General features: G+C 44.4%; 1 protein-coding gene and 1 long non-coding RNA gene across 5 annotated transcripts in view; one reads left to right on the forward strand and one right to left on the reverse strand.

The window, feature by feature from the left end:
- Positions 1 to 16,269, reverse strand: part of MCC (MCC regulator of WNT signaling pathway) — a 621,876-nt gene that overhangs the window by 41,017 nt on the left and 564,590 nt on the right. For all 4 annotated transcript variants that reach the window (XM_037800700.1, XM_037800699.1, XM_037800701.1 and 1 more), the window contains 3 exons: positions 15,496 to 15,730; positions 11,236 to 11,442; positions 7,227 to 7,327 (listed from right to left, as the gene is read on the reverse strand). In XM_037800700.1, the coding sequence (XP_037656628.1) occupies positions 7,227 to 7,327; positions 11,236 to 11,442; positions 15,496 to 15,730 (543 nt within the window). The remainder of the gene's footprint in view (positions 1 to 7,226; positions 7,328 to 11,235; positions 11,443 to 15,495; positions 15,731 to 16,269) is intronic.
- Positions 4,095 to 10,995, forward strand: LOC119507557. The gene is made up of 3 exons (XR_005211298.1): positions 4,095 to 4,152; positions 6,735 to 6,875; positions 10,673 to 10,995. It is a non-coding gene; the product is annotated as an uncharacterized LOC119507557 (long non-coding RNA).

Raw genomic sequence — 16,269 nt, forward strand, 5'->3', positions numbered from 1 at the left:
ATGAATTTAGAATTCAGAAATAAACCCTTACATTTATGGCCAACTGATTTTGACAAGGGTGCTAAGTCCACTCAATGGGAAAAGAATAGTCTTTTCAATATATGGTGCTAGGAAAACAGGATGTCCATGTTCAAAAGAATGAAGGTGGACCACTACCACACACCGTATAAAAAGATCAACTCAAAGTGGATCAAAGTCCTAAATATGAGCCAGAACTATAAAACTCCTAGAAGAAAACGTAGACAAGCATCTTCAAGATCTTGTGGTAGGTAATGGTTTCTTAGACTTTACACCCAAACTACAAGCTACAAAAAAAAAAAAAAATAGATAAGTGGGACCTTTTCAATATTAAAAACTTTTGTGCATTAAAGGGCTTTATCATGAGAGTAACATGACCTACATAATGGGAAAAAATATTTGGAAACCACATATCTCATTAAGGGTTTTATATCCAGAGTATAAAAAGAAACCCTACAAGTCAACAATAAAAAGACAAACAACCCAATAAAATATGGGCAAAAGACTTGAATAGACATTTCTCCAAAGAATATATATAAATGGCCAAAAAGCACATGAAGAGATGTTCAACATCATTAGCCATTAAGGAAATGGAAATCAAAACCACAATGTGATACCATTTCATACCACTGGAATGGCCAATATTTAAAAAATGGAAAATTCCAAGTGTTGGAGAGGATGTGAAGAAATAGGAACACTCATTCATTGTTGGTGGGAATGTAAAATGGTGTAGCCACCATGGAAAACAGCTAGGAGGATCCTCAGGAAGTTAAGTGTAGAATTACCATATGACCTGGTAATCCCACTTCTAGCTATATACTCAGATGAACTGAAAGCAGGGACTCGAACAGATATTAGCACACTGATGTTCATAGCAGCATTATTTACAGTTGCAAAAGATGGAAGCAACCCAAGTGTCCATCAATAGGTGAATGGATAAACAAAATGTAGTATATACATACTACTATTAGCCATAAAAGAAATGAAGTTCTGATACATGTGACAACATAGATGAAACTTGAAGGTATCATGTTGACTCAAATGAGCAAGACATAAAAGGACATATTTGCATGATCTCACTGATATGAAATAATCAGAATAAGCAAATTTATAGTCAGAAACTAGAACAGAGGTTACCAGGGACTGGGGCGAGAATAGGGAATGGGGAGTTAATGCTTAAATTGTACAGAGTTTCTATTTGGGGTAATGGAAAAGTTTTGGTTAATGGATGGTTGTGATGGTAGCAGAGCATTGTGACCGTAATTAACAGCTCTGAATTACATCTTTGAATGTCGTTAAAATGGGAAAATTTCAGGTTATATATATGTTAATGGAATAAAAATTAAAAAGTAAAAATCATAGGAGTATACAACACAAGCCATGGACTCTTAATGTAAACTATAGTTATAATATGTAACTACAGTTAATAGTACATAATAGTATATATGTACTGTATGTACATATGTAACATAATGTAACTATAGTTATGTACATAGTACATAATGTAACTACAGTTAATAGAACAATTATAAAAATATTCTTTCAATAATTGTAAAAAATGTAGCACACTAATACAAGGTATTAAGAATAGGGAGCTATATGGAAACTATTTTATGAATGACTTTTCTGTAAATGTACAATTTCACTAGTAAAAAGAAGAAAAAACAAAACAAAACAAAGGAAAACAGTTGTTTTCACTTCTTGCCTCACCTCCTCTTCACCTGTTTCAGTCTTTTTCTCCTTGCTTGAAACACATTCTTGGCTTTTATGGCACCCTTGCTGGTAATGTTTCAAGGTTTTTGTCTCTGTTCTTCCTTCTGCCTAGAATCTTCTTTGCCCAGAGTTTCCTGTGATGGTGCTATTCCCTCAATTCAGATTTTTGCTCACTCGTCACTTCCTCAGTGAGGCCATCCCTGACCAATCCAATACATTCCCCACTATCAGAAATTGTTATCTGTTGACCTGTTTATTTTGAGTCTCTCCTGCTACCCCTAGTAAACTTTATAACTCCTCCAGGGTGTCAAACAGTGCCTTAGCTCTCCTGACTTTTGGGAAACATTGATCACATGATATGGAGGGAGGCTGTTGAGATATCAGTCAAGGAGGTTAGTTAGGAGCCCAGAACAGCTTCAAAGATGATGAGGACTTGATTGGGCAGTAGTGGGGTAGGAATAAGAAGGGGCAGTCACAGAAGAGGAATCGAGACTGAATGAGAGCTAGTAAGAGAATCAGAGAAAATGACCAAGAACCAGGCTAACTTGGATCTTTAGGAGTCACGAAGCATGCAGAGACGGGAAGTATTTTGAGGAGTCAACTATATGAGAAAGAAAGACCTGAGAAACGATAGAGTGAAACACCCTTAGGCAGCCAGTGGTGGCCACAATCTGCAATGAGAGACTACAACAGAAAGACAGAGAGATCAGAGAGCATGGCCTCAGCCTGTGCCCCATCATCCTAAGTCAGATGCATCTCTGCCCTCCCATCTTTGGTCACAAGGGCCAATTTCACTTCAGCTAAAACCACCCCAAGCATCCTGAGTGAGACAGAGACTCACTTTGGCAAGGAAGAAGGATATCATCCTTAAAGAAAGGAAGATGCCAGGGAAGAATGACGAAACAGAAGATATTCTTGGTTCATTAGCAAATGTGACTGATACTGGTAGGCGGTGGTGGCAGAATTGTAGAGGCCTACAGGACTTGGTGAGGGGGTGCACCTTCAGTTGGAGTTTTATTTTGCAACTAATAGACAATTGCATGCAAGCTTTTTAGGAGATGCCAGATTCATCCCTTTTATTATTGCCATCACTAGAGAAGTTTGCCATCTAAAGTATCAAAACTTGCACTACTAAATAAGGTCAGAAGGGGAGACTATCAAGAAAGAGAAAAGGAGAGAAGAGGGAGCGAGAATTCCTAGTGAGAAAATTACATGCAACCAAAGTAAGAATTTTTAAGTAGTCAAAGTTGCTTAAAATGGAAAGAGATGCCTCCTGGAGGTTCCCCCATCGGGAGTAATTTGTACTGTGGTGAAGGCCCATGGGCCAGGGATAATTTTGTCTCTTTGAACTCTTAACACTTGGCTTCATATACCTGCCCCCACCTGCCTGGGCAAGATCACTCCTGATCAGGTCACACCCAGCCACCTTAGACCTGGTGTCTTGTGATCACACGAACCACACAGGGCCCACCTGCCACAGAGACGGCTCCTTATGGGGTTCTGATAGGTAGTCTTCTCTCCAAGCAGTGGAGCGTGGCTTGCTGGTTACTCTTTAGAAAAAGAAAAGGTAGTCTACACATGCCTCTTCCCCCTGATCAGTCAGTACATCCTGTCACTGGAGGGAGCAATTTATTTATTGCCTTTACTTAGCCTTTTCTGGAAGCAATGTGGCACACAGGCAGACATGGTAGCAATAACCTGAAGGGCTCAAGCAGAGCCCCTGTGGCTCTTTGACTAAATGACAGCAGCCTCCTGCTGTAGGAGCAGGGTGGCCAACTTCTGTGGGGAGCTGGGTTGGAGCTGTGTTGGGGCAAGTGAAAGGAGTATGTGAAATCACCTGAGGCAGTGCTACATGCTGCTGCACACCATGCTGAAAGCCTCTTTTCTGTCTATTCTCTGTTTCACAGCACTGAGGCAGCATAACCTCTTAACCAGTATGACATGGGGTCAGCATATGGCTTTGCTTCCCAGGGCTGCACATTTGAGAAAGTGTGCCTCCTCCACACAGCATTTCATTTGCACTCAGCATGTGGTAGATGCACAGTTCTATACCAGGAACACAGAGGTTCTCATTTGACCAGACAAGGGCACATTATGGTGGGTACAGTCTTCAGAAGAACCCACACAAGAGGGCTCAGCTCACATGCATCTTTAGGCAAACTCCCCTGCCAGCACTTGCAGTTTGCAGGGTGATTCGGCAGAGAACTCAGAGGCCTGAGATTTCCCCACTGTCTTGCTGTGTGACCTTGGGAAATCACTCGGCCTTGCTGTGCCAGCACCCCCATCCACTCCCCCAGCTCATACGGAGAGCAGCACCTGCTCCTATCAGCACAAGAGCAGCACAAGAATAGGACAGAGATGAAACTGTCTGCTTCTCTCAGCTGCACTTAGATCCTGAGGGCAGAACCTACAAGCACCCATGTAAGTACAAAAAAAGGTCATTTCCGAAAACTCTTTTTACTAAATGCATTTTTATACTTCACTTCTTTGGTGGAAAGTTCATTCAGTTAAATTTACTAAGACCAAGGGCAAAAGGAGGATCTGAAATGGGGAAGGGTTTTTTGTAATACACAGCTTGCTCAGAAAACAGCAAAAACAAGAAACCTTGGTAACAAAATGCCTCATGTGCAAGACTGGGAACCTGGTCATCCATATGGGATTTTATGGCAACATCGGAGCCAATAAACTACAATAAATGTTCACGGAAGTGGAGGGAATGACAGCAGACCAGATGGGAGTTATATAGTAAGTGTGTGTCTGCATGGAGTCCTGGTTTTGTTCCAAACAGAGAGAGGAAAGTTGGGAAGAAGAAGATATATGAAGGGAGCTGGGGTTAACCCAGCCTGAGGCTGAAGCCTGGCTATCAGGGGAGACGGAGCTGGGGCAGGGCAGTAACCCAGAGCTGGTGATCGAAATGCCACAGCGCCTTCCTTGGGGGTGGTTGGTTCTCCTCAAGAAAGGACCACTGCTCAGCCTCTTCCCCATTCCTTTACCTATAATCTGCTTTTTAAAATCTGGATGTCCAGGCTCACAGCTTTGCCATCCAAAACCACCCCTCTTCAAGGTTGGAAATTTCTGAAAATGTTAGTAAGGTTCTCCCAACCGACCTCAAACATTAGCTTGGTGGTGATTTAATACCTTCAAAAAAGGAGTGAGTTTCCACTTGATTTTTTAAAATGAAAACACCTCCAAACTTCAGCCCTCAAGTGTCTGTATTATACGCCCTTATGAAGTAACTATCCCAGTTTCTAAGCTTTATTTACAGTACCGTTAGGTTATTTCCCCTTTTCCTTTATTCCTGTGGGTTCTTTCTTGACTCCATATAGCTGCGTCTTGATTAGAAATCCATGCTAACTAACTTAAGGCTGGTTACTGGAAATCCATCGTGACTGAAAGAACAAATGAGAGCTCTTTATGTTTAGTCAGCAGAACCTGCATCCTGCTTGTGCCAGAGAGGGCCTCTGAGGTTTGGGGAATTTGAAGAACTTAGGGGCTTAGCTTACAGATACCATATCCAAATAGCTCCCAGCTGGAACCAGGGAGTGGATTCTGATCCCATGTTTCTGGCAGAGTTGAGTCTTTAGAACCTGTTGAGGGGGTTTTCCTGGGTCACATCTCTCCCTGCCCCAAGCAAAACAATTACAATTTAACTACAGAGTCATAGGTGCTGGTAATGTAGAAGCAGAACTATTGTAACTGGGAAGGAAAGACAAAAAGTGGCAGCATGCAAATCAGGAGGGTAGTGACGGTTCCCACAAGGCAGCCTTAGAGCAAACTATAAAATAAACAGCCCCAGGTAGATCAAGATAGAGGACTGACTGTACACTGCAGCCTTTCCCTCCCATCCTAAGTCCCCCAAAATGATGGAAAAGATATTTTTAAAAATCCCTGAACATGTTAGAAAGCAAGGAGTTCTTTCTGTATACCAGAAATGATAAGCAATCATAAAAAATGAAAGGTGGTGGTTTTTTCCCCCCTGAAGAAGGAAACCACAACTCAAAATGCACACAGACGAAAACCACTGCAACAGGAAGAAGAGGATTCAGGGGTGCTCCGGCAAGAAGGGGTTGGCTGTCAGCAACAGGAAGGGGCCAGATGCTCAGGTCAGATAGCAGCCTGGGTGGCTATTATCAGCAAGCAGAACAGAAGGCCTGGAAGACAAACTTCGGAGACAACCTGACTGATGCACATCACAGGGTCTAGCTATGTTTTCTGGGGGATTGGCTGTAATAAGCAGATACAGTACTCTCAGGCATGCTACCCAGGAATTTCAATTACAAGGATGAACACACAAACAAGAACCATCAACTATGTAAGCAAAGCAAACACCAAGAAGGAGTCATAAAACAACTATAAAAGAATTTATATGTGAGGAAACAGAGTTAATACAGCAGACAAAATAAGATTTTAGAATATGTATAATAAATATCCTCAGACAGATACAAGAGGATATTGTATCATTAACAAAGACACTATATATTTGGTAACCAAAATAAAAAAAACCTAACAGATAGGCCAAATATCATAATGGCTATAACTACGGAATAAATTAGCGAGCCGGAAAATTGAACTGAAGAATTCTCTCTGTAACTGTGCCATTCGATACGGTAGTCATTAGCCACGTGTGGCTACTGAGCACTAGATATGTGACTGGACTGAATTGAGATATGCTGTACGTTTAAAACACACACCGCATTTCAAAGACAGTATAAAAAAAGAAGGCAAAATAACTCAATAGTTTTTTTAAGTATAGATGATATGTTAAAATGACAAATTTTGGATATACTGTGTTAAATAAAAATGTGTTATTAAAGTTAACTTCATTTATTTCTTTCTACATTTTTAATGTGGCTCCTAGAAATTTTAAGATTACATATGTGGTTTGCATTGTATTTCTATTGGACAGTGCTGCTTTAGAACATAGTACAAAAAGACAGAGAAAGCAGAAGAATTTAAGACATGGACGACAGTCTAGATGAATCGGTATCTGTTTCTCCTTGTAGGGGGAGAGAAAAAAATGGAAGGGAAGAAACACTTAAATAATAAAGGAAATTTTCCCAGAGTTGAATAAATACGTGAGGACTTTTAATTGAAAAGGTCTACCAACCGTGAAAGAAAGAACTTCCAGTAAAGTAAGAAACAAGGTAAGGAGGCCTGCTTTCATTGTCACTATTTAATACTATTCTGGTTCTAGCCACTGCAACAAACACAACAGAAAAAGGAAATGGAGACAAGATATTCTTTTCTGCAGATGAAATGATTACCTATATACTCTCCCCTCTTGCTCCCTTTTCAAAAGGCCTGGCATACACAGGGATTCTCTGTTTCTGGACTCCAAGGTATGGAGGCAATAGTAGGACCTACTGGCACCTCTTTGTTCCTAGGCAGGTCTATAATGTTCCATGAGGAGTTGACACAAGCAGCTAATAGGATTTAGAACAAAGGCTTCTTTCCTAGAATGAATTACTCATCAAGGCCCTGGAAAGGGTGCTTACCGACGGATGGCATTGGCGAACTCCGCAGCCAGCTCACTCTCGTTGCACGCCGTCTTTAATTCGGCCAGTGATAGAGCTGGGGAGCCAGCGTCACCACACTCCTGAGAAGAACAAAAGCATTTTTGTAAGACCTAAAACTAAGCCCACGAGTACCTCGGAAACTCCTTCCAGTCTGCAGCGGAACACAAGTGACTAGTGCAGCAATGGCAGCAGTATCAGGAGCATGGTAGCACCATTAGAGCCTCCTCTGCAGGGGAAGGTCTGGCAGCAAGCCAGAGGAAGCCCCCTCTGCTCCCAGATATTTATCTTCCCCAGCTGGCCAGTGGGTGACAATGACAGCCATTGTGCTCAGAGCAGTCCTTGTGTGCCAGCCACTGGCCCAAGCGCTCCACAGGTATTAACTCATTTAATTATCACCACTGACCCATTAAGGCAGTACTAAGGAAACTAAGGGATGGAGATTAAATTGCCCAAAGCCACCAGCTAGGAAGTGGTGGAACCAGGGTTCACACCCAGGCCACCTGGCTCCTGATCAGTGCTCTCAACCACTAGGTGAGGCCTCTTGTGATTTGTAAAGACAAGTGAGAGATACACATGCGTATGCTCACCACCCATCCCATTTCTCCTTGGGAGAACCCCATCTACTTTAGATTTGGGAGCTTTAATGGTTTCAGTATAATTGTCCAGAAAATAATTGTCTGGAAAAGAAGTGCACTCCCCACCCATACATTAGCATTAGATGGGACACTAGACAAAATCTAAATCACAACCTGCTCATTTTTACAGGTAAGGTAGCATAAGACCCAGAATGCTGAGCTTCCAGTTCATGCTCTATTCATAAAGCAACGATCATACCTGTTTGAATGCTCTCCTTCCTCTGCATGTAGACAAAGAACACGGCTATACTACATAGTCACGTAGCCAGGCAGAAGGCATCCATCTGATAATTTGCTCAACAGACATTTACTGAGGATCTACTATACCCTAAGCCTGAGAATAAAAAGCTTGCCATCTCTTGCAGGAGACGCAATGTAAACAGTAAATTTTATCATGATATGATGAGTACTATAAAGAGGTATGAACCTAGTGCTAGTAATTTAGGTGGCAGGAGACTCAATTGTCTCCCTCAACCCATCTGACAAAGAAATACCACTATACCCATGGGGGTCCCTCTGGCAACACCTGAACACCCCTTCTCTCCTTCTGCTCCATCTAGCTGTTTCTGTAGACACAGTTCAAAGTCCCACTGCTACAAAGTACCCCAACCATTGGCCCATCGAATCTGTCTAGATCCCCACAGTACCCTCTCTTTTTACGTATCAAATTTCACTTGATGTTAACATTCCTTAAGAATGTGAGCTCCTTAAAGACAGACTGCTTTGTCTCAACCATAGTGCCTTACATTGAACATATTTGGTAATATCTTTTGAATTTAGACAAGAACTATAAGAGCCTAATGCAATTTGGATAAGATTTGGGAACCAGCTGTGTTGGCTGGAGGGAATTTTTAAAAACAAACATCCATCCAATGGAGCAAGAATGGGCGTTCTAGACCCAAATCTGGCCTATCACCTGTTTTGGTACAGCCTGCCAGCTTAGAATGGTTATTTTGTTTTTTTTTGAAGTTGGGAAAAAAATCAAAAGAAGAAAAATACGGTGTGACGTAAAATTTTTTAATTTTTTAATTTTCAAATTTCAGTGTCCATAAATAAAGAGCTATTGGAATACAGCCACACCCACTTCTTTATGTTTTATCGCTGGCTGCTTTTGTACTACAACTCTAAATGGCAGAGTTGAGTGGGCATGGTAAAGCCCATATGGCCGGCAAACCCTAAAACATTTACTATCTGGCCCTTTAAAGAAAGGTTTGCTGGCCCCTGCTTTAGACGACTTTGCTTCATATACTAACACTCTCAAATGAATTGCCAGATGGGAGATTTTATTGAACTAGTAAATGGATCTAATCTTTGAAAGATAAGATAATCAGCTGAGTCTAATTACATTACCTGAGCAACACAAGGTACTTTTCATAACAGCTTCTTACTCATGCACACACACACACACACACACACACACATATATACACACACACATACATATACACACATATAACATCTGGCCTTTCCTGTCAGAGATATTTCTGTACTATGAAGCTGCTCCACAAAACAGCGCTTCCACCAGTCAAAATAAATACTAAGAACCAGGCGGAAATGCTTAGTTCCTGGGCCTTCTGGCAAAAGCATAGTAAATCCATTTCTACCACACCCTAAAAACACACACATGAACACTGGTGTTCTGTCTCAAAGTGACTGCTAACAAATCCAAAAGGTTACAAAAAGATTTTTAAGGTGCTTGTATGGAAGAGAAAACGCCGTCTTCCTAAGCCCAGATGCTATCACATGAAACAGCACGGCACCCCAGCAGCCTGTCTCACGGCGCCCTCACCGTGGTGACCTTTCTGAAGCCCCAACTGGATCAAGCCTTCCCCTGGCTGAAAAGCCCTCAGCAGTTCCTCTCTGTGCTCAGGGTCACGCTGCGGCCTGACCTCGTCAGCTGCCGTGAATCAACCCCCCTCTCCTCCACACACTGTGCCATCGGCCCAGGGCACACCGCCTTCTCTTCCCCGGCCCTCTGCCCACCCTTCTTCAAGACGCCACTCTCCACTGGGTCTCAACTGGGAAGTTCCTACTTTGCAGGAAGCCCTTCCTGAATCTCCAAATCTGGACTTAGGGTTCAGCCTGTGGCCCCCCAGGGCACTAGGGCCTGGCCCTCACCCTCAGGACACTGCATTGTCTGGTTTCTACAATGTCAGCTCCGGGGAGGACGGCTCCTGGCAGGGTGTCTGTGCACGGTCACACTGATTGAACGGATGAATGAGAAGCAGGTGGGTACCACACTGTGCACTCCTTTGACTCCTTAGTAGGTGGGAGTGGGGAAAGAGAAGCTGAGACTATTTGTGAAGGATGCTTCAAAGTTCTCAGCTATTTAGGGAGTGGCAAGTCCCCGCCATGCAGCATCAGCACTGCTCCATTCTCCACAGGCACACAGTTCTACTGGAAACATCCCTGTATTTGTTCCAACCCAACCAAGAGAAGCCACTTATTTGACCAGCAAGTCAACACAAGCCCACAAGCCCCGTGTCTGAGACAAACTGGGGTCAGGAGAAGCTAACATTTATTAAGAACACAAAATACAATGCACAGAATACACTAGTGCCTTGGGGCAAGGAGTAAAATTTTTCAGGGTGCAGAACCTTTTATTTCTCCAGTGCAGTGCCTGGAATAATTCTGAGATACAGGACGATGGGATGAACTTGGATTTTAGAACAAGAGACCTGTGGGCTGCTGAAAGTGTTTGAGTTTACAAGATTATACCACCAGAGAGCCCATCTCTGATGATATACTCTGTGCAATCTAAGGGCTGGTTTTTTCCTCCACTGCCTTCAGGCTGCTTCCTGCTCACTGACGGCTACAAATGTCAAAAGAAGTCAAGGAGACATCACAGATGAGAGGAAAGGAGACTTTTAGCCAGATTTGGGCTATGTCCTGGTTCTGCTGTTACTAGCTGGAAGACCCCTCACTTCTTTTCAGCCTCATTTTCCTGATGTAAAACAGGGATAACGATTCCTTCTCCAGAGCTGTGAGGCTGAAAGGTAATAATGAATCCAATGATTGGTAAAGAAACTGGCACAGTAAGAGTTCAACAAATGCTGGCCATGATACACAAAGTGATTAGGAAAGGAGGTGAGACCTCAGACTATTGCACAATGTTACAGATTCCTCTTTTGACAAGACTGTAATATGTGAAAATGTCTTAACTAATACATAAAGTGATACTGTCTTTAATATGTGAGTTTGATTTATTTGCACTGAACATGCCCCCTTCTAAGAAATCCAGGAATGACCTGCGGTTCCTATGCACAGATGACCGAGGCAGCAGGGCAGTGTGTTGTAGCCAGTGGTTACTGGGCAGGAAACAGGAGTGTCCCCAGTGCCACCTTCAGCCCTACCTTGCCAGCCTTGTCTTTGCTGCCACTGCTGGTGGAGCTGAGGGAACGTGCCCGCTGCTCCTTCTGCTCCTCCACCTCAGACTTCAGGTGCTCGATGTGCACGAGGTAGGCCTGCTCCTGGGCCTCCCGAGTGCTCAGCTTCAGCTCCAGGGCCTTCTTCTCTTTCTCCAGTAGGTAGAGCTGGGCCTTCAGCTCAGCCATCTCCTCCTAGAGCAAGGATCACAGAACACGTGAGGGACCCGCCATCTGAGGGCAGGATTAGAGTGGGAAAGTGGAGGAATGTGGGAACCCCTGGGATAGCAGTAGAGCTATTATTTTCATTTTGAAGTGAGGGATAGATGACTGGGAGCAGACAGAACAGCTGTCTCCACACATCTGAAGGACTGATGTGCAGGCAAGGCCAGGTGCTTTGTCACTCTATGGACTAGAACTAAGATAAATGGGTAGAAGTTACAGGAAGATGACTTGGTTCAATCTAAGGAAACAAACTAGATAACTAGAGTTCCTCCCCCAAAAGAAGACTTGTTGGAAACCAGTCCTCTGGTGTGCAGAGGCTGAGCTTCATCAGTCACAGGCTGTAAAGGAGAGTCACCCATATGAGGAAGGCTGGGTCTGACTAGGTCCCTTCCAATTTCCATTTCATTGCCCATGGCACTAATCCACACAATTAATCCCCCCTTGTCTGCTCTGCAGCTGAGCCGGGCTGGTGGGAGCAACCACAGCAAAATTATCCCCCTGCTCTGGTTGACATCTGAGGGTCAACAGAAACTGAGCCCTTCAGAGACGACTTCTCATCAGATAACTTCTAAAAGTATCTTAGAAAACTCAAATTAGGGTTTTCAGCAGAGAGTAAGAAGTGAATCCAAAGTGGAACAATGCTATCCTCAGATCAGGAGCCAGAAAACAGAGATGACCGCCCAACTGCTGAGCACCTACCATTGTCAAAAATGTTTCACATTTATGTTTCCCGACCTGAGGCAGGTACTGGGAATATCTCCATTTGCAGATGGGAAATGGAGGCATGGAGAGGTAAATCACACTGCCCAGGGTTACCAGGTACAGCATGGAGCCAGGGCTGGAGCCCACACTCGTAATGACTATGATATACAGCCTTCCCTCCCCTTCAAGGATCCAGCTAGTCTAGCTCTTACGTAAAGGGACTCTTCATAAAGCTGGGGCACTACCTTGGGATCGACTCATCAAGGCCACTCCTGAGGTCCCCTGATCTGAGGTAATAAGCTGCAGGCCTGGGGTGCTCTCCTGAACAAGCCAGATGTTTTCACCTGCCAATGGGGACCAGACCTAGAGGGCATATCACCCCCACAGGTGTTCACTCTCACAGCTGATGGCCCAGACATTGTGGAGAAGTGGCTCGGAGACTACTCAAGAGAAGAGGCCACACCTTTCCCAAACATCTGATGTAAAAACCAGAATGAAAGTGTTTCCATTCACAGAAGCCTCCTCACCTTTTGCCATTAGAAGCAAGATTATGAAGGTTCTGGGGGAGTTGCCAACCAAGCTAAAGTGGATGGTCATTCCCAGAGCAAACACATAAATGCAAGCTTGAAAGGAGAAAAGGTAAGTCCATAGGTGGCAGAAATAAAGAGGGAACTCAGCCAGGGCACACAGGCAAGGCAGACACAGAGGGCCACACCTGGACCCTATGATCTGGGATTTTACACCTGTGCCAGGGCACGGGTTTGGCCTCTGTGAGCCAGATAGCTAGAAAAGAGACTCCCACAGGAGCTGGGACTGTTGAAATCCTGCTTAGATGAAGAGGCTGGAAAACTTGCTCTCTGGAGATGTGGCAAGGAAGCTTGCCATCTCTTGGGCTTAGCATGAGGAAAGAAAGAAAAGTCTCTTATGAGGACTCAAAACCTCAGGCTTGTTGCACGTGAGAGTGTGAACCAGGAATCCTAAGCTAGGAGTGTAATAAAAACTTGTCCTAAATCCCTGAAATCCACAGGTCCTCAGCAGATATTAACACAGAACCACCCTAGGGACATCTACAACCCAGAATCCACGGGGACTCTCATAGAATACAATTTCCACTGAAGATGAGCTAGCACATTCTCTTTCTCCCTCCCTCAAACTAACACCCTTTCTCTCTCTCTCTCTCTCACACACACACACACACTCAAAGAGGAAATCAACCATTGGGAAGATGCAACAAAAGTGAAAATTAGCACAAGAACCAGAAAATCAGAATGTGAAAAACTAGAAAATAAATATTTAAAACAACTAAAGAGATAAAGGAATAGAGATCATAATGAAAAGGGGTAGGACACTCAAAAAAGAAGAGCAGATTTGAAAAGGAACCAAGTAGATTGTCTAGAAATGAAAAAGTACTTACTAAAGATCATGTACATGAAAAAAAAATTACAGAACAAAAAACTACAAAATGATGAAATCCAGCTAATTCGTGTGATAATGAATTTGGTGTTGGTGAACACATCCCTAAACACACAGACAGGGACACAGACAAAGAGGATGACACTGAGGTTAATTCTCCAAAAAATTTATAAGGAGCCAAGTGGGAATGCCAGCGACGGCTGCCACTGGATTATGCTCTTATAGGATATCTTCCTCTTAGCTTTTCATAATTTCGACTCTTTCAGAAAATTTCTAAGATGAGCACTTATTTTATTTTTAAATGGCAAAGGGACCATTAGAACTTTTATTCCACCAAAATATCCTTTCCAGACAGAATGACACTGAATTTATTATAAGATGTATTTGCCTGAATGTAAAAAGGAAATCTTTATCTCTGGCCAAAGGAAACACGATGTTTGGAATAAATAATGAAGGGGCAGCCTGTGGTCATGCTGCAAGGTGATGAGGGACTGCAAAGGGGCTCCCGAATGGGGACAAAGTCACCGTGATGATGGATCCCAGGCCCAGCTCATGGGCAACGAGAGGAGGAATCCACCAAGGCTGTGTGAGGATTCCCTGCAGAGAAGCAGAGAGAAGTCAGGATCTGAGATGCTCTGAAACAGCATCTATTACAGCTGCCGAAACTCCTCCCAGGTGCACCTAGATGAGCTAGAGCAGTCACAGAGGGCAGGGACATGCTGGGCAAGTGACCCCGAGTGTGTCAGGGGTGACTGCTGCTGACAGCCCCCCTCCCCTCTCCAGAGGCTAACAAGGGGGTGGTGGGGGGGAGGGTCTGCTCTGCTGCACAGCTCAGACCTCTGTGCATTTTCCTGAGGACAGTACTGGTCCCAACAGGAGAAAGCTACAGAGTCAGGAGTTTTAACTCAGCACGGCCATGACACACTCTGGCTGCTCCACATGCCTCCCTTGACTATGAGCTGCTTTCCATCCCTGAGAGCCCCTCCCTCATGTCTTGGCTCCTGGGGTCCAGGGACACTGCACAGACCAAGGCTGCACAAGTCAGGGCCTCTACTCATGGGACAGGCTTGGGAAGTGGCTCCTTGCCCCACTCGCCCACACCATCAGGGGAACAGCCCTGAGCACATGCCCACCCTTGCCGTGCGTCTGCTGAGATGCACTTGCAGTGACACAGGACCATGCTCGGGGTGGGGGGGGGGGGGGCTGTCTTCTGAGGGAGCAGGACCGACCTGGTGCCCGGCATCCTGGCCAGAGACACCAAAGTGTGTCCTGCTGGAGGAATGGCAGTTTAACCACCTCCAGTGAGGGGTTCCAGCCCTCCAAGAAAGCTCCCCCTGCTCTAGAAATGGAGCAGATAACTCAGCCAGCCAGAGAGCAGCCCAGGATCTCATCAGGAAGCAGTGACATGTGAACGCTAGCAAACCTTCCCTGGGAGGACATTACGGTCCCTGCCGACCGAGCACTGCACTGAGGGGACAGGGTGGCAAGAAACCAGGGCTCTTGGCCTGAGGCTGCAGCTGGCCTCACCCCAAATCTCCTCCAGCCTCAAGTCAACCTCAACTTCTTCAACCCAGGGGACCTGGAAGTAGGAAGCCTTCTTGAGGTGGGGGTCATTTCAGATGGACAGAGGCTCACTGTACCCTCAGAGGCTGTGACACCTGAGGCATCCTCCAGAGCTCGCCTCACCCCTCAAGGAACACACCCAGCCCAAATGACTCCTGGGCACACTGAAACGGTCCCCATCTACAAAGCGGCTCGTTCTCCTCTGGGGGAGAGACGACTGAGCATGGCCGGGGTGGACTTCTCATCATCATCTTGAGGGCTCCCAGGGGGCCATTTTACGTTTCCTCCGGGTGACAGCCTCAGGAGCAGAGCAGCGTGCGTGGGTGGGACCCCAGCTTTAAATACCTTCATGGCCATGAGCTCCTGCATCAGCACGGCGTTTTCGAGATCCAGCCGCTGGCTGTCTCCCCGAGGCTTGACGTCGTAGCTGAGGGGATCGATGTGGATGCTTTCCAGCTCCAACATGGTCAGCTTGACGGCTGCCCTGTCGTTCTTGAGCTGCTGGATATAATCCTTCAGCCTTTGCTCATCTTCTTTAGTGAACTCGGTATCACAGCTACTGGCTGTAGAGCTGGTTGTGCTGAGAAGAAAGAAAAAGAAAAATAATTTGCACTTCTGAGTCATACTAATAGATCTTTTTCCCTCACTCTTTCCCACACCCCTCTCCCCAAAATTTCTAGCTTATAGTAAAAAAAAAAAAAAAAAAAAAGAAAGAAAAAGGAAAAAAAAACACTCTTCATGGCAGAGAAAATTGATAACACCTTTTAGGGAACAAAAGAAGTAAGTATGAAGAATAACAGAAATGTTTATACCCTTTGATACAATGTTGTAGACCTTAGAAGTGAATTCTAAGGAAACAATTCCACAGAAGCAAAAGATTCATATATCAAAAGAAGTTTCATGTAATACGATCTAAAATATAGCTCAGTGAATTATAGTAGGTATCAAAAGGAAGGAAGTTATGGGGTCATTACAATGATAATTATGACAATAGTGGAGATATTTTAAGTGAGGAAACAGGATGAAAAAAAGTATGTGCATAATAATCAAAATAGGTGTATACGGTGGACGGGACTTAAAAAAGGGATATGTTAAGTGGAACATAGCAAGTTGAAGAAC

Source organism: Choloepus didactylus, chromosome 13 (assembly GCF_015220235.1).
Source record: "Choloepus didactylus isolate mChoDid1 chromosome 13, mChoDid1.pri, whole genome shotgun sequence".
Taxonomy (NCBI): Eukaryota; Metazoa; Chordata; class Mammalia; order Pilosa; family Megalonychidae; genus Choloepus; species Choloepus didactylus.